A 22,994-nucleotide genomic window follows, 5' to 3' on the forward strand; every position below is an offset into this window, starting at 1 on the left:
AATCCATCCAGCATCCCACTGACTTTATGGCCTAGAGCTCAGTGTAGTACATGCCATGTGTCTTAAGGGCCCAGTGACATGCATCCTATCAGCTGCAGCATGCTGATGACAAAATGCTATACTTCTTCAGGATAGTGTTTCTATGTATGCACACACCATCCAAACACCATCACACACCTGACTCAGAAATGCACTGGCAAAAAACAGGGTTTTGGGACTTGTTGCTCTGAAATATGTCCTCTTGGCATTAGAAAATCACAGAAGAGAAGATTGATAAAACAGATTGTAAGACTCTTTGGAGGCACCCTTCTAATTCCTAAAGGAGCATCCTGACCTCTAAAGACACCAGAGCACAGCAAAGATCTGAGCAAAAATGGTCTGTCAGTTTATTCCCACTAGAGCAATGGATCTCAACCTTTCTAATGCATCAACCCTCTAATACAGTTCCTCATGTTATAGTGACCGCAACCATAAAATTATTTCGTTTGCTGCTTTTATGAATCATATTTTAAATATTTGATATGCAGAATGTCTGATATGCCACCCCTGGGTTGAGAACCACTGCTCTAGGTCCTACTCCTATCTAATCATACTTCTTCAGTTTAGGTCTTTGTTTCTGATGTGGGATGTCCTTCTGTATGCTGCAAATATGCATTGTTTTTATTGGTTGATGAATAAAGCTGTTTCAGCCAATGGCCAGCTGAATGTAATGAGGTGTAAAATCCAAACAAAGAGGCAGAGAGGACAGCAGAGTCACCAAAGGAGTAACATGCTGGAGAATCACCAGTAAGCCACAGCCTCGTGACAATACATAGATTAATAGAAATTGATAATTTACAGGTAGATCTAGTCAGTAATTATAATTACAATATTAGCCTCTGAGTGATTATTTTGTAAGCAGCAGCAGGGACCCTGGGGGGGGGGGGCTAGGAGAGAAACTGGTTCAGTGGAACCAGGTGAGAAAGAGAAAAACTTCCAACTACAGTTTCCTTATGAAAGCTTCTATTCATATAAAACATATTGAATAAACAAATATATTGTCCTCTCATTATCTGCCTTTTGTTATGGGGCCTCAGCCATAAGTCTATGTGACAGACAGGGGAAAGATATTTCTTTACACCCTCACAGCCATGAAACTGTCTGGGGCAGCCTGATAACCTTTGCGTTGTTTGCGGAGCGATGGCCAAATAAACCTGAGCTGCAAGCCTTTGACCCAAGGGTGGCACCTTGGGGAAGCTGTGAGCTGTGAACAAAGTGTGCATGAAAACAGGAAGGTGCTGCTCACCAACCCTTCATTTTCAATCATTCAGCACACTATGTATTGATGCATACAAATAGGAAAGATGATGCTGGAAACACATTCATAGGACAAGACTGCAATGATGGCAATAGAAAATGATGGTTTTTTTTTTTTTTTTTTCCATTGACATGATGCGATTAGCACCAAGGGAGATATCACGAAGCAAGACAAAACAGAGGTGGGTGAGGAAAGGGCTCCTCAACCAGGCCTGGCATGGCCTCACAGGCAAAAATTCCCTAACTCTGGTTGTCAGACTCGGGCTCAGCATGCTACACAGAACTCACATCTATCTGTGCCCTGACACAGAGCTTCCCATGTTGCTGGACACAGGGGTCACACCTGTGACCTTGGCACTTTGAAAACTGAGGCAGGAGGATGTAAGTCAACCAGTCAAGCTGAGCCACAAGCAAGACTGCCTGTAAACAACCCTGGGGGCAGAACGGAGTACTGTGGCACCACCCTGTGATCCCAGCCTTAAGGAGGCTGAGACAGGACAGCAAGGTTGAGGCCAGCTTCCAACACGTACTCCAAAACCAAAACCAAGCCACCACAGCCACACATTCCTCCAAAGAGCAATTTCAGTTGGGCCATCCACATCGTGGAAAAGCAGCCACCAAAAGAGAAACCAAAACAAAACACAAACCTCAAAATTCTTCAGGACCTAAGAAAACCAAAACCTCTAAACCACAAGCACATTTCTTTAATTAAAAAAAAAATTTAAAGCTTTACCTGTGACTATAGCGGATGGCTATTGTCAGTCCAAGCTGTAATTAAGAAAAAAGAAGAAAAATACAAATTAAATAATATAAAGAACATGCTGGATTCACAAGAAAATTCTTCATTACGGTCAATTATTTAATGTCTGGGGCTGGACAGATGGCTCAGTGGTTAAGAGCACTGGCTGTTGTTGCAGAGTTCCCAGTACCAACATGGTGACTCACAACCAGCAGTAACTCCATTTCCAGGGCATTTGGTGTCTTTTTCTGGCCTCTGTGGACAGTAGACACATACATGATATACACATATATACATTCATACACATAACACACATAATAAAAGTAACCTTTGAAAGCTTCCTAATGGCCCTTGTTGTTTCACAAATAATACCTTTAATGATACCTCCTTGATTTCAACTTTGCCTTTAAAGGGACCATCCTATTTTGAAAAGGCCTCTAGAAGGCCAAGAACAGTTCACTGTGGATCAGACAGAAAGCATCATAGCTGGGAGCAACTTTCAGGGTAGCATCCGAAGGATAGGGTGTCAGCATGCAGCTAATACAAGGTTTGTATTAGGGTAGCCAAGCCAAGAGTGGGTTCTCTCATTACCTCTTCCACACAAGCGTCAGGGGGACACCAGACCACTGAGGGACTGGACACCTGGGCCAGCGCTTTCCTAGGGATTAGCTTAGCTTTTGCAGGGATCTCATCAGCTCAAGGCCAGCCAAGCCTCGTTAGAAAGACAGCAGAGAAATCAAACCCAAAATGCAAATGTAACTTCAAGAGATGGTACATGTGACTGCTGGGCACAGCAGCCACAGGGGGTTGAGATGGAACCGCGACTTCCACCTTACTCTACAGAGGTGTCACAGAAACATCTCAAGTACACACGGTCAAAGTCATAAGGCACAACCCTTGGCCAGTTCACACAAGGCAAACAGTGGATGGCAAAACAGTCAGGTTAGCAGGCTAAGTTAAGTTGCAACAGCAAGTTACCGAGGCTCTTGATGCCAGTTTCCTAATTTTAAAATGAGCAGAACTATTGTTTCCTCTCCAGAATAATGTGAGGATGAATATTTCTACATTTGTGTTTATAGCTGTGTTAAATTGTGTGCCTACTCCATAACAAATGCAAAAAAAAAAAAAAAACATCAATATTAGCTGCTGTACTAGCATTATCTGTAATACCCATCTATGAAAATGTTACTGCATCCCAAAACTTAATTTAGAACTTTGGAAGTACTTCATTATAGAAAAGGTAGTAATCATTGTACAGTGAACCTATATAAGCCTCCTGAGCCCTCTAATGCCCAGCCCAGGCATTAACAGTTTAAGAAACTCACAGCAACCAAGAACCTAAGTATCACCTTTGCAATATTGTTTCTATATGAAAACCTAAGTCATACCTTAAGATCCCCAAACGCCACCCATGTTTCCTTGCTATACCCCAGGAGAGTTGGGGGTGAGGGTGGCAGATGACATGTCTGATTCTGCCACATTTGGTGCAAGATGGCAGATGGGACTCCAAGTCATGGGATCACAGAAAGAGTGGAGAACAAAGGTGGAGAAAGAGAGAAAACTGACGAAATTGAGACAAGAAAGCCCAACTGCCTTTCAGGTGGCCACACTGCAGAATCCCCTGAATATCGCTGAAACAGCACATATCCATAATAATTCAAAGGAATACTGCAATCATCCAAAATACAGACCCAGTCATGGCAAGACATCAGTAAACCCAGGAAAGTAGGCATAAATTTACAGGGAAAAAAAAATGCATGCAAGGACTAGGAAGATGGCTCAGTTGAAAAAATGCTTGCCTTTGCAAGAGAAGGAATTGAGTTCAATACCACATCTGAAATCACACTAAAAAAAAAAAAAAAACTGGATATGATAGGCACTTGTAACCCCCACATCAGGAAGGGGCAGACAGGCAGATTCTTATGGTTAGCCTGCCTAACCTACATGGTGAGTTCCAGGCCTGAGAAAGACCCCTACCTAATAAATAAATAAATAAATAAATAAATAAATAAATAAATAAATAAATCAGGTGAACAGCACCTGTCTCCTGGCCTCAACACACATGCACATCCCCCAATAAATATATACACACACATACATGAACATGCATGCCCACACAGAGTATATAAATTTGCATGCCTAAGATATTAAAAAAAATCAAGTTGATCTCATATTACACTTAACTGAATTTATTCCATGATCTATCTCAGCTAACCTTGTAGTGTATTTTCTTTGAGGCCTCAGGGACCATTAAGAGCACACAGAACAAGGAGAAAATGACTGGGAAAATAATGAAAAGCAGAGACTGCAGCCAAGGTTGGGATGAGCAACATATAGACTCCACACACACTGGGTCACATTACATTTCCTGTGGTTAAAGACTTCTGGCTTACAGTTCAGCTAATTATAAGATAATTTTACCAACTGAATATTTTGATAAGCTTTGGAGTAAAGTTTAATTTGTGGCTTTTCCACAGTTGAATGATAAGCCCACGCTGGGAGCAGAGAGGAAACAAGGAGGGAGGAACAAGAAGGAAAAGCAAGCAGAAAGCTATTCCACGGCAGCTGTGCTGGTGAAAGGGGCTGGGAAGAACTACTGTAGAGGTAGACCAGAAAGTTCAAGCATTTTCCTTCTCTCTCCCCAGCTTCAGAGCAAAATGTGTTTTGTTGTCTTTTTTCGGAAGACAATTTCATTAAATAAGAAAACTTGAGCCTTGAAGACTCCAAAAGACCAGGCTGGCATATACCCAAGTCCAGTGCAGCCACTGATCCCTACAGATCTCTATGAACAGTCTGTGTTAGGGACCAAAATGATGGGACACAGCGACGAGCCCTGTGGTGCAGTGGGGACTAATTCACAGTGTTGATGAGGACGGGTCATCCCATAGTTGTTCTAACTATGGATCCAATCAGGCAGCCTTGGGAAGGGACAGGAAGGGAACAGACAATCTTGGGGGGGGGGGGTCTAGCTTGGAAGCCCAGGTCAGGACAGGCCAATGAGGCAAAGTGAGGAGACTCTTTATACCTGCTCTCCCTATGCCTGTTCTCGGGCTTCCTCCAGGGAAAGCAAGTAAGGAGAAACAGATCTAACTTTCCACACCAGAGAGAATGCCACATAAAGGAATCTGTGGGACCTGCTGGGAAGGGAGCTAGACCTTTTATTCCCTCAGCCTTAGGAGCCCCACTGACTACTCCAGCTCTGCTTAGATGCACCAGTGACGCAAAATTTCTTTTAAGTGAGTTGCATGTATCTTATGCACTCACATGCACATGCATGCATACACACATCCACACAAAATGCTTTAGTGTGCACATGGATACATCTGTTCATATACATGTAAATACATGCATATATACTCACACATATCTTCACAGTATATATACATATGTACATATATATCCACATGCTTGCTCAAATGTGTATATGTATGAATGCATGTGTTTGTACAGATGCTACATGCACATGTGGGCAAGAACCATCCCATGCATATACATATACATATGTATATACACACCAACATGCATGGATACACTTTGGCATTCAGAAAGGCTCCTGGAGCCCTACAGACAAGGGGGATGCTTCAGACAATTGGCCCCTTTGTTGCTGGTCTCAGCAGGGGCCCAGAGGAGAAAGGGGAGGGAGGTCTGTGAGCTGCCCCCGTGACCCTGGCCAAGCCAGACTGAGGCCCAGGGACACAGAGGTCAGCAGGAGTTTTATGCTGGCCTCCCTGGGGAGCACCCCCTCAGGACACGGTGTAAGTATTGCCAGAACACTCTTAACAAACTCCTTTCACGTTACTTTCTCTTAGATTTACACAATTTGTTGGTAACAAAATTAAATCACATTTTAATGGCAAGGAAAGAGTAACTTAAACATTTTTCAAAACCCCTACCAGCTATGAAAAACTTTGCCCTTCTGTCTTTGCCTGAAATGCCCCTCCTTGGAACACAGACAGCTGTTTTGTATCAAGGCTGGGGTTTCTGTATGACTGGGGGAGCTCAGACAACAGGCAGCCTTTCCTGCATTAAAGGGTAATCTGAGAATAATTTGCCATAAAACACCCAGAAGTGCTGCTCCAGCTGTGGCCAGATAGACCCTATAAAGCACCATGCGGACAACGTGGCCCTTGTAAAATAATAATTTATAAAATCACATTTTAAAACACATTATAATTTTGAGAAAGAGAGAAGGAAAGAAATGGTTTAAATTATCACCAAAGGTGCTGGGGAGAGTTTCTTCCAAGTCCATAGATTACCAGGAAGTGCTTGTTCCAAAAACCCACCCCACCGTAGTGTATTCCTGGTACACACATACACATGGCTGACAGGTGGGAACGGAAACTCCAGCAAACCCCAGAGTCACTCAACCTAGTGGGAGGTGTTCCAAGTCTAGAACTTTCTAAACCAATGACAGTACATTCCAGGGCTCCAAGGCCTGTGCTGAAGGTGCCATGAGCAGGGGCTTGACTCTTCTGCAGGGACAGCTACCACCTCTAAATCAGAGCTCCCAATTTCTCCAGAAAAGTTAACACTAGGGGGTTTATTATGAAAATGCCTGTGTTTTAAAATAATTCGAACATTTTTCAAATACTATATGAGCCATAAAAATGTCAGTAAAATTTGGCCAATGGATCCGACCACCCATATACAACCTCATCGAACACATCTCTACACTGCCAATGAGAGAGAAAGAGAGCCACTCAGAGTCATAGCACAGAGAAAGCCACTAATATAGTCACAACATAGAGAGCGTGCTACTCACACAGAGTCACAGCAGAAAGAGACAGTGCCACCCACAGAGGGCTACATCATGGTCAGGGTAGTGTCACACAGTCACGGCATAGAAAGACTCTTATAAGCGGTGCCATGGCATGAAGAGATCACACAAACAGCTGTGGTGGAGACAGGCTCTCCCATAAACAGCTTTAGTGTAGACAACTTTCCACATAGAGCCATGACATGTTAATAGCAAAGATGGCTGGGTATGGAAAAAAATCCACAGAACAAATTCCTCTAACCCCTCCCCTGCTTTCCTGGGTGCTTCCTCCTGAGAAGCCAGGGCCTCCGTGCCACCCCCAGCACCCTCAGATAGGTCCTTCACAGCTTTTCCGAGCCTCTGCTAACTCTCCATCAGCCCTCCATAGCTCACCACACCTCTGCTCAGGCTTCCTTAGGCCCTCCCTACTTCCTCTGACTTCCTTAGGCCCTCCCTGCTTCCTCTGGCTTCCTTAGGCCCTCCCTACTTCCTCTGGCTTCCTTAGGCCCTCCCTACTTCCTCTGGCTTCCTTAGGCCCTCCCTGCTTCCTCTGGCTTCCTTAGGCCCTCCCTACTTCCTCAGGCTTCCTTAGGCCCTCCCTACTTCCTCAGGCTTCCTTAGGCCCTCCCTACTTCCTCAGGCTTCCTTAGGCCCTCCCTACTTCCTCTGACTTCCTTAGGCCCTCCCTACTTCCTCAGGCTTCCTTAGGCCCTCCCTACTTCCTCTGGCTTCCTTAGGCTCTCCCTACTTCCTCTGATAGGCTAACTTGCTGAGATAGGAGTTGCTTATGGTGAACAGGCAAGAGCTTTGGGGCCAAGTCCTGCAGACTCCTTACTGTGAAATGTGTACCACATTCCCTGCTTCACAGGGATCATTGACTCAGATTAATTTAAAGGCAAAGTATTAGCCTGCCCGAGGAACTCAAGCCCCAGCCCAGTGAATCAGGAACTCTAGTGTTCTCTCTGGTCCTCCGGGGGTCAAGTTTGATGACGTGATGACGTATGGAAAGATCTCAGCCATGCGCTTAGCACTGATGAGTTGGCACTGAGTGCCAGGTGCTGGTGATGGAAATGATCTAACAGCTCTGAGTGAAACATCTCCCATCTGTGCCCTTTAAATGGCATTTCAGTGTCCTAAATTCAACTTCAAGACTGAAGTCACTGTGAACTCAGGCCTTGTAGTGCTGGCTGGCAGGGAACCAGCCATTCAGCAGGGAGAGGTGTTCCCACCCAGTTATCAAGTAAGGATGAGCCAGCTTCATCAAGGCCAAGGGCAGGACTGTAGCCCCCACCTCTTTTTTTGTTATTCCTACCAACAGGAGACAACAGACAGCAAGGCAGGACATGGAAGGAAAGTAGCAATGCATTTGTCATTACTGAGTCTACTTCATGATGTTACCCTTCGATTCCTGGAAATCAGCATCTTAGAGAGTGGGAGAAAATAACACAACTGTGCTTAGGAAAACAAGGGCATATATGTGTCTGGGTATGCGTGTGTGTTTGTGTATGTGTACACAGGGTGTGTGTATGTATGTACGTGTATGTATGTATGTGTGTGCAATAAGTAAACGTTTACTCAACTTTTGAAAAACCTAGTCGCTCATATCTGAAACTTTGAAAGGCAGGTGTGAAAAGCAAGTCAAAAAGCAAGCAAAAAAAAAAAAAAATGATGGTTGTTCATAGAAATGACACTGAGACACAAAGAGTGGCCATTCAGTTAACCTGAGAAAACAGGCTGTTGTAAGTCCTCAGGCCCCAAACAACTGAAAATGTAGGAATACATACACCTCTATTCCTCACTGTCCTGCTCTAACCCTAGACCAGAATCAAGCTTTACCTTCTGAATTAAAAGCTGCAGCTTTTCTCTGAAGCATGAGAGCAGTTCTCACAGCCACTCTGGCTTGGCAAAGGCCTGAGGATCACCACCCCCATGTATGATAGTGGCAGAGGGATGTACTAACACTCCATTTTGGGGTGGGGATGGGGTGCAAAGAGCTTAGTGTGGTAGCCTTGACTGTCAACTTGATAGCACCTGGGTTATTTCGATTAGGGGTACCTGTTAGGGATCATCTTGTTTTAGTTGACTAAGATGGGAAGAATCGCTATAAAGGTCATCATGGTTCCATGGGATGGGGCTTGGGCTGCATAAAAGGTAGAAGCTAGCTGAGCACAAGCATCCATCATACTCTGTTTCCTAAATATGGGTGCAATGGGACCAGGTGCCTCAATGTCCCAAGCTTGTACTTCCCTGCCATGGTGAACTACACCTTCAAAGTGTTAGTCCAAACATGTCTTTTCCTTTGGCTTGCTTTTGTTGAGGTATTTTATTACCACAACTGGAAAGGTAACTAAGAAACACTTAGCAAATAAAAATCCCAAATGGTATGAAAGGGAAAGTCACTAAACAAAGAAATATGGATATCAAGTATGTAGGGAAATAATCACTATCCTCCCCCAACACATACTCCCCAAATAAAAAACAAAAATGAACATTGAGCCACAAGTCAGTATGCATTGGTGATGGCCCGTGTCCAGAGTATCCCCCAGCCCCAGTCCAGGGTTTCCTACCCATGTAAACAAATATTCAGGTTCTCCATGTCTCCATTTTCCCATTCTGACAGAGGAGTCTGTCCCTTCCCTTACAGACTTCCTTCAAGGGCTGGGAATTTGGTACTAGAGAAATTATGAAAGAGATGAAGATGTGCGAACAAAGAAGGAACAGTCAACGATAGCTTTGGAAAGGTTCTGACCCTACATAAGATGGAGAAAAAGTCAAGGGGAGATATTTTTATTTTTCCAAAGAGGCCTTTCATTATTTCTGATTAAAAAAAAACTGGAAATTGGTAATTAAGTAAAACCACCCTGCTCTAAGAGAATGGCTGGGCCTGTCACTGTCCTCCAACATCAGGAGACACTACATCAGAAGATCCACACACACACACAAAAAAAAAAAACTTACAGCATAGAGAGAAAACGAAATGTATGCATTGAAAATGAAAGATCCAAAACAAGTAAATAAAACATTATGAGGTGAAGAGAATCCAGAAGGAATGCAGATTATAGCTAAAGAGCCTAGGCAGCATATAGTGGCCCAGACTCTCCATAAGTCCCAGACCAGCCTGCTTGAAGGTTCCATCTGCAACTCAGCCAAATCGTCTGATCTCCTACCACCTCCAATGATGAATAGAAACTAAGGAAGAAAGGAAGGGAGGGAGGGAAGGAGGGAGGGAGGGGGAAATACCCTGAAAAGCTCCTCAAGAGAAATCTCCTCCTTACAAATATTTCACTTGAATCCCTTCAACATTCAAGACAGAAGGGCAGACAGCTAAGAAAAGCCAAAGCTTCCTGCTAGGGTTTATGAAATGTCCCCCACAGATACGTTTGAACACTTAGTACCAAGCTCATGGTGCTGGAAATTGTGAGCCTTTAGAGAGGAAAATGTGGCTGGTGGAGGGAAGTCACTAGGTAAGGGCAGACCTTTGAGGGTCATAGCTAAGACCCACTGGCTCCAGGCTGGCAACAGTCAGGAACAAGCTCCGTAAATTCCTGTCACCATGGACCAAGCCTTCACCAATGTCTTTTCTGCCATGATGGACACTATTCTCTAAACTCATGATCCAAAATAAACCTCTTTTACCTCAAGCTGCTTTTGTCAGGCATTTTTTCCCTGTGACAGAAAGTCACTAATGTACCTCCCCTCACCACCAAGGCAGGGGTGTTGAGAATACGGTGTTAATGGACAGCAACCGAATCACAGTATGGAAAATGGTATGACAGGAACGTCTGGATTTTATCCAGACTGTGATTCCAGTTGCTGTCCTTAGGTTGGCTGGTTGGTGAGACTTCAAGGTAGATCTTCAATGTCCTTCATTAACATTTCTGATCATATTCTGGGTACCCAACAGTAGTGAGAAGGTGGATCTTTTTCTCTGGCCAGTCTTTCTTTTTTCCATCCCCTCTACGTGCCTCTCCCTGGCTTCACATAGTCAAATTTTCTCAACAGGCAGCACTTCTACTGTAAACTCACAGATAAATTTCCAAATCTGAGCCAACCCAACAGTCCCATTTCGCAATTCTATCTGCAGGAAAAATCACATCTTCATACTGTGTAGGACTGCCACGGACACAGATTAGCCTAATTAATGCCTCTCCAGACTCCTTGTTCAATGATCCCATACCTCTCTGTTCTTTGCCTCTCAGCCCATTTTCTGTCCCTTTAAACAGCTAAGCCTTGATAAATATGCTTCGGATCTGGACTATTCCCCAAAGGCCTTATGTTAAGGGCTTGATCGCCAATTTGTGATGTTCTTGGGAGATGGTAGAACCCCTAGGGTGTGGAACCGAGCAGAAGGGAATTAAGTCACTGGAGATACACTCTGAAGGGAACGTTGGGAATGTGGTCCCTTCCCATACATCCCCACCTCTCACTTCCTTTACTCCATGTGAGCAGCTTGGCTCCACTAAACACTCCTCACCATAATGTACTACATCACCATAGACCCCAAACAACAGAACCAGCTAACCAAACTTTTCTTCTTCTAAGTTGGCTTTCTCGTGGACTTTGCTTTTAGCAACAGAGAGCTGACTAAACCAAGCAACCCCCAAATTTCATCCCAACTTCTTTTCCTTAGACCTTGAGTACAGAAGTCATATGACCCATCTTCAACTTTGTTACCCCACCTTGAAAGTTTCTCAATAGCTCCTCTCTTTCTAGACCGATCCTCCTCTCCATCTCTGAGGAAGAAACATCCACTTTCATATCAAGGTCAAGTGTCCACTTGTGTTTAAAGTCAGGCCTCCTGTGTCTCTGTGACTATGATGAATGGTTTCAATGTGACAGGACCTAAAATCACCCAAGAGAAATTCCTCTGGCATTCCTATCAGGGACCATCTAGATTCATCCTTCCTCCTGTAAGTTGTTTCTTGTCAGATATTTTGTCACCACAACAGGAAAACAAACTAAAGCAATGTTTCTCCTTGCAGTCAACCTTCCTTCTTCTCCCTAGCAGCAATGATTCCTCTATCTCTTCTTTTCCCTCTGCATACGCTTTAAAATGGCTGTCCTCAGCAAGCATTCTAATTCCATCTTAGAAACTCTCTTAGCTTAAGTCACAGAATATACCCTTGGGTTCAAGCCTCAAGTCCACCCCTCCAGTAGATATTGTCAGGAATTAAGTAAGAGTGTGATAAAATCTAGAGAGAGACTCCTGTGCAAGGCTTAAGTAAATGGCTCTATATACCACAAACGCTCATCAACCCCCATCAACACCTTCAGGAGAAGGGGATGTTATATTTACTTTTGAAAAGAGACACCTGAAATCTTTAGCCTAGTTGTCACCTATAAATGAGACAATTTGAAGGCCATGGGTAACCATGGAGGCATGCCAAAGGAAAAACCATCCTTAAACCTAATTGCTCCCCTTGTTTCTCTAAAGGACATTTAAAGTGAACGCTAGGCACAGTACACCTTTCACTAAGCACGTCCAAGGATGATGCTGGGAACTATGCTTCAGCTGTGACAAAGGTGCCCTTTAAATCATGGGCAAATGTCATACATAAGTACAGTTTTGCTAAAGAGATGGGTTCTTTTTAAGAAAGTCCGGCGTGTGGGTTACAGCAAAGCTGGAATGAGATGGGAAATGTAAGAAAGAGAAACTGCTGCTGTGAGCCAGCCCCCGAGTGCCTCACACTACCACAGCTGTTCATTCGAGCATGGAAAGTGGGCCATTATTCTCACAACACTGATTAGACAAGGAAATGAGATATGCAAATATTTTTTAAAAGTCTACTCACTTCAACATTGTTACCAGATGAAAGTTCACAAAGAAAACATGACTCAACAGGCTGAGTAAGGAGCTAATGTCCTTTACTTGGCCTACCTAACCAGGAAGATCCTTGAAAACAAAAGTCCAAGGGTCAGGCCACACAATCACGGAGATGGGCAGGATGAAAATTTTAAAACATTGTGTGGGTCAGCTCAGCCCAAAAGTCAGAGAAGCTGTTATCCAAGCAAGAAGTATATGTATTTCTAGAAACCAAAGCCACTGCTCTTTCAGAGCCCAAAGGCCCATAATTCTGTCTCAAGTGAAGCCTTAATACAAAGGGTTAATGGAAGGTTATTTTGTTTTGTTTTGTGTGTGGGCTGGGGGGGGGAGGGATGTTTGTTTGTTGATTGGTCAGTTTTTGTTTTGGTTTTTAAGACAGAGAGAGAGAGAGAGAGAGAGAGAGAGAGAGAGAGAGAGAGAGAGAGAGAGTCTCTCTATGTGGTCCTAACTATCCTAGAACTCACTATGCAGACCAGGCTGGCCTCAAACCCACGGAGATCCTCCTACCTCTCTCTGCCTCCTGAGTGCTGGGGTTAGTCATGAACCACCATACCCAACTATAATGTGAAGTTTGTAGAGACTGAAGTCACTGAAGGTCAGGACTGGGCACAGCATTCCACTGCCAAGCTGCCTCACCTACCAGAGCCCCTTGTCTTCCATCTGTAAGGAGGCTCCAGGGTGGGACTGCAGTGGTAACTGAGTAAGAACATCTGTACGGAGAAGTCCAGCCCACTGTAGATGCCTGTATGCATAGCTCCCTTCCATCCTCCTGGACTTCCTTAGCATAGACATGCTGTGATGTGGCTGCATTCAGGTCACAGACATCTCCTGAAGGGCTCCTATGTGTCTGGTATTGTGTGATGCCCCAACCCACCTGCACACCTTCCGGCAGCAAATACAGAGCTGAGATCAGGGACTGGAATAAACAAAGCATTTTGAGATTTCTGTAAAGGAAGGTTCTCTACAGGATAGAGAGGTTTCCTGGAGACACAACACCCACTTACAGAGAACCAGTGACTAAGAAAGGAAACATTAGAGTCACAGGCAGAAGGACCAGCCTGTGCCGAGCCCAGAGGTAACAGAGTGTGGCCAGTTTGAGTAACTGAAACAAGGTCTGTGTTGCTGGGGTTTGGGATCAATTTCTCTCACTCAGGTATAACTCCCCTTAGCCCAGCTGCTCCAAAGTTTGGCCTGAGCTGCATTATGAAGCTGTAATCCTATTACACAGAGTCTTTAGAGAACAAGAGACTGTCCCTGGGCTATGTGTCATCTGCCCAGAATAGCGATTCAGTCACACTGACAGTGTCGTCAGGCCCAGGAGGCTTAACCACGAGCAGTCTGCAAGGGTAGCCAAGGAATAAGTGAGCACCGCAGGAAATAAACACAAATGTCTCTGCCCATGTATACACTGCCCAGACTGTAATGCCCTGGGGTAGGCTAGACCCAAGATTATAACACAGCTCTGGATTGGCACACAAAACAATGGAAGCATTTTATTTGTTTTTCTAAAAATATAATTCAGGATCCTAGGGCTCTTAAGACATTTCAAATGCCCCTGCATAAGTGTTGAGAATGTAGCTCAGTGTTATTTTTCATGCCTAAAATGCCATGAGGCCCTGGGTTTCATCCCTGAAATAAATAAAAGATAAATAATATCAATAAATAATAAATAGAAGGTCACCAAATGCCCACACTGAAATTATAAATAATATTAATAATAAATAAATAGAAAGCCACCAAATGGCCCACACAAAATCCTCATAGCATTATGATCTGAACGGATCTAGCAAGCAGATCTTCCCTTCATTACCACAGTAGGTCATCCATCCATTCATCATCTGCTTTATTTACTAGACACTAAGTACCAAGCCTTGTTCTAAGTTCAGAAGGGGCAATGGTAACTAAGAAAAGACAGGATTTTTCCTCTTCTTCTTAAAGCCTTTGGTGAGGTAAGTCACTCAATGGCTACATGACAGATTGAGTAAAGGATGAAGAAGGGCCAGTTGAACATTTAAGAAAATATCTCTGCTTATGGAGGTAAAAAGATACCTTCTTCTTAACTCCCCAGATAAGTTCAAGTCACACAGTCATCAAACCCAGACCTGCCCATCCTCGTCGGTCACTCAATGACCCCAGACCCTCTCTAATCTGACCCCTTCACATATGTGTGTGATGTTCTTTCCCTTTCTCTACTCCTTCTACGTTCATGATGTACTGTGTCTTCTTCAGATCCTATGGTAGTACCAACTGTCAACTCTTTGTTCTCTCATCCATTAGCCACCTGTTAGGATAGTCCGTCTAAACATGTAAGTCTCAGCCAGGCTGAGTGGTGCATGCCTTTAATCCCAGCACTTAGGAGACAGAGCAGGCAGATCGAGGCCAAAATAATTTACAAAATAAGTTCCAGGAGAGCCAGGGCTACACAGAGGAACCCTGCCTCAAAAATCAAAACAACAAACAACAACAGAAAAAGTGTAAATCTCCTCACGTCTTTCTTCTGAATACAAGCCTCATTTGCAGCCTCCCCACCATCCATTTCCTCTCAAGTGTCTCGTGGAAATTTAGGCCATGTTAATTCCTGTATGGCACCACAACTGGAGCACACTGATCACCTACTCTGTGACTTTGTGCATTTTTCCATGCCTGGATTATCTCTCCATTACTTTGTTAGACAACTAACTTGTACCTGGATTTCAAAACTCAGTGTAAGATCTTTGGGGGATTCCCTGAGTGATCAAAGCTACCCTTGATGTCAACTCCCTCTGATCCTGCTCATGGTAGCATTTATAACCTAGTGACCGAAACTGTTGGTGTCCTCTCTGTTCCTCAGTCTTTTTATTTCCATGGTCAACCCCACTGGTGTTAGAAGAAAAAAATTCAGAGAGCAGAACTCTAATCTTCAGCCAGCAGTTACATCTAGAAAACAACAGACCAAAACAAACAAAAAAGAACAACAGGAAGTAGTATTATGAAGTAAAAAAAATCATACAAATCAAACTAAAACCAGGGAAATGTTCATACAGAACAAATCTGTAGGGATATGACAGGGATGAACAATAGAGATGGTCAGGTGATTGTCCTAACCTCCAAACAAGAGACTCCTAAGTTAAGAGGGAAGTTCCCAGGATGAAAGGAGACATAAGCTTTAAAATTGAAAGGGCCTGCCAGGTGCCACATAGGATGAAAGAGAATCCAAACCTAGACACCTGATTAAGAAATCCCCACACTCAAGACTTAAGACAAACAGTTCACAGAGAAACAGGGCAGATAGACTTCAGGGAAACACAGGGTTTCCCACGAACAGACTTGATGCAAAATAGTAATGGAGAAAGGCTTTTAAAGTTTGTGGGGGAGTTATTTTCAATTTACAAGTCTCTGTTAAACTATCACTCATAAGCAAGGGCAAAATAAAGACCATGAAAGACATATAAGGAGTCAAAATATTGTCATTTTCATACCCTTCCAGATATTTAATATGCTTTTTAACAAAACACAGGAAATCTAACCAAAATATAAGAGGAGACTTTTAAAAAAAGTTTAGCTACTACCAGAAGTCTACCAAAAAAAAAAAAAAAAAAAAAAAACAAGCTAAATAGATAAAATGAACTAGAAGATATAATTGCTTAATTTTTCTCTCTCAATAAGGAAAAAAAAGGCAACTGAAAACTACATAAGAAAACAAAGCCTTACAAAAATATAATTATGTAAATAACAAGCATTTGTGATTTGAGTAACTAATAAATATTAACAGATATATTTTAATATATTAATTATTATAGATATTAATCAATATCCTAGCATTGACTTTAATGCTAAGATATTGTTCTTCAAATTGCAAAAGTGTTTTGACATTGGAAATAGAGAGAGAAAATACGTGCTTATATTCTATATAGTTCTATTGTGCATAGCCTTGGCCTTAATAATTCAATCAAAGGCTAGGTGATAAGTATGGAAGGAAAAAAAATTAATGTTTTAGTTTTCATGATGTAAAAATGACTAACATTTCTGCCTACCAAAGTGGGGAGTAGATAAAATCCTGACATAGAGTTATCAGGATAAGAAATAGGAGGTTGCAAGATACACGTAGGTGATCTGGTAGTCTTCATAAAAATTAAAAGTCAGAAACTAAAAGGAAAGGGTGAAATAGGAAATAAGAGTGGGGTTTTGCATAACTGAACACAGCAGAGATGTAGAAATGCCTAAAATTAATAAATCAAGAAACTCAGAAATACAAATAATCCACAAGTTCTCCTCACATCTCTTTGCCTCTCTTAGCAGACCTTTGTGGTATCTAATTTAAATGGCCCAGGATATTTTAAAGTTTATCTAATGAAAAACAAACTATATGACCTATTAAATTTTATTGTAGAATAAGCAGAGAAATTCAAAATCATTATAATGGATTGAGTTGTTTTCTTTTTAATTCCTCTGGAATACATGCCCTTCATAAATGGCTCCTTTCCCCATAAAAGAATACCAGTATACCGACTACCTCAGCCTTGTCTCTCCCTTAAGCCCCTTGGTGTATGGATGGGGTTGTCCTCCTATATATGTTTCTCTTATTGGTTAATGAATAAAACACTGTTCAGTCAATGAGACAGGAAGATTGGCAGGACTAGGAGACAAAGAGAATTCTGGGAAAGGTAGGAAGAGTGAACTCGGAAGACAAGAGTCATGATACTGCCAGAAGAGTAACACCATGCCAGGCATTACCAGGTAAACCACAGCATCGTGGCAATACACAGATTGATAGAAATGGGTTAATAATTAAGACAGAGCTAGCCAATAAGAAGCCCTAGCCACCAGCCAATAGTTTTATAACTAATACAGCATCTGTGTGTTTGGGGAGGCTGAAGCTATAGGACCAGGCTGGTGGGGCAGAAACTTTCACCAATAGTGCACAGATTCTGGGGACCAGGAAAGGCACCACTCCTAAAAAAAAAAAAAAAAAAAAAAAAAAAAAAAAGCCAGCATCAATTAGGTGGGTAGAAGCCTGGATTCTAATCCAGCCACTAATAATTTGACATCTGACAAATTCCAAAAATCTTCATTATTTTCAGTGTGGACAGTTTTTAAATCTTTGGTTGAGTTCAATTACTACAAGGAAATACAACTGTGTACCATAGTGATCCAGGAGCAGCTATAGGTAGAGCTTGCACAAGACACTCAGAGACCTATCACTTGAGAATGGTACTGCTTTTGACTAGGAACTGGACCCCTGACAAACTAGCCCTGACTAGCCCTGACAAACTCTGAGGAAAGCATTGTTTTGGATAGCATTATTTCTCAACTATATAACATAGAAGAATCATGAAAACATCCACCTCACAGGACAGCTGAGATGATAAAATGGGTTGAGAGGAGGCTCTCAACAGAGCCAGTGACGGTCTGACTGTGGCTTTTCTCTTTGGGCCCCTTTCTCTGTGAACCTACTAAAGCAATGAACAGAAGCATGAAATAGTGAAACGTGAAGAAAAGGCACCACAGCCTTCACAGACGCTTGTCCTACATGGAAATGGGTTCAGGCAGAAACACTAAGAAAAACCTGCCAGCCATCAGTTGCCATTATCCAACCTTCCAGACAATAATGCCTAACAACGGGTGCCAGAGTTTCTATGAAGCAATGAAGCTCCCCACAGCTTGCAGCTCAGGTACTCTCTGGCCGGGGTAAGTAGGCTGCCAAGCTAGGGAAGGCCAGCTCGCTTCCTAGCAGGACCCAGACAAGGAGCATTGTAAACAGTCCACAGCCATGGCAGTGTCACAGTCGCTGTTAAAGCTGCTGTGTGTGTACCCAGGGCCTCAGAAAGCTGGGTTCCCAAAGGCCTACTCAGCCTCTGATGACTCACTGACAAGAACCCTGATCCCTGAACTGCTGGCACAGTCTCAGCATCTAACGTCCCTGTGCCACATCAAACAAGTAGCAACACCCCAGGACTTCCCTCTCCTTCAGCGCTGAAAACTCCAACCCTGCCACATGCTCTGAGGGTGTTCATCTGTAAACATGACCTGGATTTGTGACTCAGGAGGGATGGGCTGCATGCCAACTCTAGGTTATTCTTCCAGGGATCAAGAGGCCTCACTCAGAAATGTTTCTATAAAAGGCATGCAGTGGGGGTAGGGGTGGCCAAGTTGTGTTCTTTGTGTATGAAGGCCTAGATTCAGTCCAAAACATGGAGGGGTGTGGGGCTTCGATTAGACCATGTTCTCTGAGGTCCTTTTCAATTCACAATACCCTAAGGTTTCCCCTTTATGATGTGTTAGCCCCAGGTCTCCATCACCACCTCCTCTATCTGCCTCCCAGGGTAACCCTGGAAGGCCCCTCTCAATGGTCTACAGTTCCTTTGGCGCACTCTGGGTCTCTGTGGGGTATGTGCCTGTTCCAGGTCATTTCTACCTCTGATGCCGTGCTGAAAAGGAAGCCACCACTCCCATGCTGGAAAGGAAGTTATCGCGCATATATGCATGGAACTAAATACAAAACAGAAATTCTTGCAAACACCACCTCATATACACATGCTTATCTCTAGCTGTATTTACCTCCAGCACCTTGGACTTTGGGGGAAAGTACAGTAGTTAAACCTTTTAAAAGGCCAATGTTGCTGAGTACACACCTACACTCCCAGAAACTGGAAGGCAGAGGCAGGAGGAGCTCTGTGACTCGGAGGCAGCCTGGTCTATAAAGGGAGTTCCAAGCCAGCCAGGGCTACATAGTGAGACCCTGTCTCAAACAGAAAAGACAAATATTTAAGTTTCTGTTGTGAAAAATGTAAACAATTGCCACAGAAACAGCACAGCAATGTGTAATTGTTTTCATATCCATCTAAAGTGATACAAAGGGCTTTGTTTTTGTTTGGTTTTTCTCCTAAGAGACATTTATGAGTCAAATAATACCTTAAAGTCATCAAAATAACTCTATAGACTATTTACAAGCTTCGTCTTGAGCCTGGTAACCACACAGCTGATGCACCTCCATGCTCACAGTCACAATAAGAAACCAAATAAACTGATGGCAGCAAAACCCCAGCCACTGACACCCACTGAAGAGCAAACATGCAATGGCAAGGAAACAATCTGCAAATTGGTATTTGCTGCCCTCTGGTGGTCTCTCCTGGGAAGTGTCAACATCGGAGACCTGGAAAGTGCATTCTTCATAGATGTGCGCCCACCTTCACCCCACATCATTCCACTAGCAACTTCTCAGCAACAGAGCAGGTCATGGTCCTCTGCTCTTCACGTAGGTGCATTGCGTGTGCATGTGCGTGCGTGCGTGCGTGTGTGTGTGTGTGTGTGTGTGTGTGTGTGTGTGTGTGTGTACGCCTGCGTGCCTCTGAGAGCTTCTGTGTGCCTCTGTGTGCCTATAAGTGTGTGCACCTGTGTGTGTGCCTCTGTATGAATGCATGTGTGCATGTGTTCATGCGCAAATGCATGCACCTGTGTGTGTGTGTGTGTGTGTGTGTGTGTGTGCCTCTGTGTGTGTGTCTCTATGTGCTCGTGTGTACCTGTGAGTGTGCCTGTGTGCACATGTGTGGCTGTACGTGAGCATGTGTTTGTGTATGAACTGGAGAAAGAATAACACAGTCCAAGCTGCTAAATGAACACTGAGACCATACTTCCTCTAAAAGAGATGACTAGTGATAGAAGAGGCACCAATTTCAATGCTCTAACACTTTTCTCTGTGAAAACAGATGAGTGACAGCTCTCCATGTACATGTGTTAAAGAGAATAAGCATCAATTGTATTCCCCTCCAGTTTTAGCAGAACACACACCATGTGTATTTAGGGCTTGGGCACAGGAACCCACTACATCTCTTTGCCCTGCCCTCCTTTAGGTCATGCTACAGGCACATTATCAAAGGCTTTCAACTCTAACCAAGCCCATTCAGTGGAGTTCCCATCATAAGCCCTCAAGTATGTAAGATCTCACAGAGGTGCTGCTACCTCCAGCTCCCTTCCATTTTCCCAACTAGGGTATAGGTTCTAAAATGTGGTATCATTAATAGGTGATTTATTTTCTTTGCATTATTTCATAGATTCACATTAATCACTAAAGCATACAGTAGGGTGGGGGAATAGATAGATGGAGGGAAGGAAAGAGGGGAAGAGGAAGGATGAATGGGCAAATGGGTATATGTATGCAAGGATGTATAGGTATATCAATAAATGACTAAAGAGATAGGATAATGCAAAAATTGATGGGTGGGAGGTAAATGGAGAGATGAATGCTTGTGGGTAGATTCTGAAATTGGTAAGTGGCTAAACAGATGGAAGGACAGTAAGAAGGGAGGAGAGAGGCTAAAAGAAAGTCCATGGCATTTAGTACTTATTAAGCCTTGCACTGAGACTGAACAAAAAGGCATAGTCCCTGCCCCACTAAATATTCCGTCAATAACATAAAATCTGTTTGCGTTGAACCCAAGGGACCACTCCATCCCCAGCCTGCTTGGAAGATGAAGGGACCTCGCTGACCTCTGGTGAGTCACTGTAGATTCGGGAAACTCCCATACCCTTGAGCTCTTCTTACAATCAGGTCTTAGCAAAGTCATTCAAGGATGATGCCTACCATGGGTGCCAGAAGCAGTGTGGAGAAAGTGGAGTTAAGCCCTTTCTCAGGCCCTACCCTAGTGTTTGCTGCAGATGCTCTCAGCCTATGGGAAGCCGTGGGAGCCCTCCTAAAGTATTCCCACCACGCACCCTGACCACTATCCTTGCAGGTCTGGGAGACTAAAGAAGCTGCCACCATCTTTCCTATCACACCATTTTTTATGGCTTGAAGAGGCTCGTTCAGCCTCTATTCTGCGCTCTAAATCGGGTACTTCACTGGCTCCGGGAAGCTGCCCAAGTGGCATGGATAATGCTCTCTGCAGCCCCCACACAGCCAGCACTGCTCATTTACAAATTCCTCCCATCACCCAGATTTGGTTCACCATTCAACGAAGCTCAGAGCAGCCTCTGCCAAGGGTGAGCTTGTGTTACCACCCTTGCTTGTCACTCTTACAATCTCAGATACACCTTCAATAACCAGTGTCCTTGACTTGCAAGTTTCCACATCCCTGTCAGACTAACAGGATATGTGTGACTCATGTGGACAGGTACTCCTGCAAGCCCGTTCCATGTACTGACTCCTCCAGGTTTTACAGCACATCTGTTTTTAAAGAAATGGGGGGGGGGCTGTTATTTTCGAGGTCATGTGGACAGAATGAAAACCCAGAGAGGCTACGGCATATGGAGCAGACACGACATTCCAGCTGTTTCCATTCATGTCAATTCCACTCAGTCACCTCACCTGACAACATTATATAAGGCCAATTCTTCTTGCCTAGTTCATGGTTGGGCCCTAGGGTGAGGGGAGGAGGCAGAGGTGGTTCCTATCAGCTGCAGTCATGACTGACAGCCTGTCAAGGAGGTCCTACATTGACACTTGGGACCTTTTGGCACATATATCAGTCTGCGTAGGTAGTGAAACTGACCAAATAACTTCAATAACAGACATTTTCATCTCACAGTCTGGAGTATAGAAGCCTGAGATGGAGGTGCCATCAGCTTACTGAAAGCCACTGCCACTTTGTGCTTGCATGGACTTTGCCCTGTATGCAGAAACATTGAGACCCCTGGCAGACATTAGTCTTAGCAAATTTGGTCCCTACCCCTCTGAGCCCCATTTCCTTTGAGATGTCTTTTTGTACATGTAATGCCTAAGCACAGTCACATTGGGGTTGGCCATGTCTTCTGAATGGAAATGTGACCCATCTCTCAAAATTCATGTGAATCCCTAAATTCTGGTGTCACTTTTGCAACCTTTTTATTGGTTATAACCAAAAGAAACATCACATGGCAAGCTGCCATGTCTTGGAGATAGACAGCATCGGGATCATGTGCAGGCCTGGCACTTCTGAAGAAGACACAATTTCAGGAGCTTTGAAATGTATGTGAAAAATAATCATATGTACAGATGAGGTAGGTGGGCATCATAGGCAGAGCATCATTTGTGAGTACCCCACCAACAGTAAGGAAACACAAGATGCAATTTGCAATGAGGCCATCAGGAGAGAGGGATGAATGGGAAGAAGGGGTTAAGGAATAGGGAGTCATATGGGATCCTTGAGAGATGAGACAAGAACTTGACCCTTGATCCTTGAGCATTAAAAGGCCACAGGGGGATTCAAAGTAGCTGGAGAAACCCCTTGCCTGTAGCATCACCCCAGACAAGACACTGCTGGATGAGGCACAGCTCCCAAGAATCTCCTTTGGGGAGATGCCTTTACAAGTGGTACCAACGTATCTTATGCTGAAACGTTTACTTTCATACAGAATCAATCCAAAAAGATAAGTTGGCTATTTACATTCTCACCCACCTCTGCTTCCACCCTCCAAGCTCACAG

The 22,994-nt window shown here is 43.7% G+C and overlaps 1 protein-coding gene across 1 annotated transcript in view; it reads right to left on the reverse strand.

Annotated features, from left to right (window-relative positions):
- Window positions 1-22,994, reverse strand: part of Acoxl (acyl-CoA oxidase like) — a 277,217-nt gene that overhangs the window by 191,732 nt on the left and 62,491 nt on the right. The window contains exon 10 of the mRNA XM_051183431.1: window positions 2,030-2,064. Within this exon, the coding sequence (XP_051039388.1) occupies window positions 2,030-2,064 (35 nt within the window). The remainder of the gene's footprint in view (window positions 1-2,029; window positions 2,065-22,994) is intronic.

This window comes from Phodopus roborovskii, unplaced genomic scaffold, assembly GCF_943737965.1.
Source record: "Phodopus roborovskii unplaced genomic scaffold, PHOROB, whole genome shotgun sequence".
Classification (NCBI taxonomy): domain Eukaryota; kingdom Metazoa; phylum Chordata; class Mammalia; order Rodentia; family Cricetidae; genus Phodopus; species Phodopus roborovskii.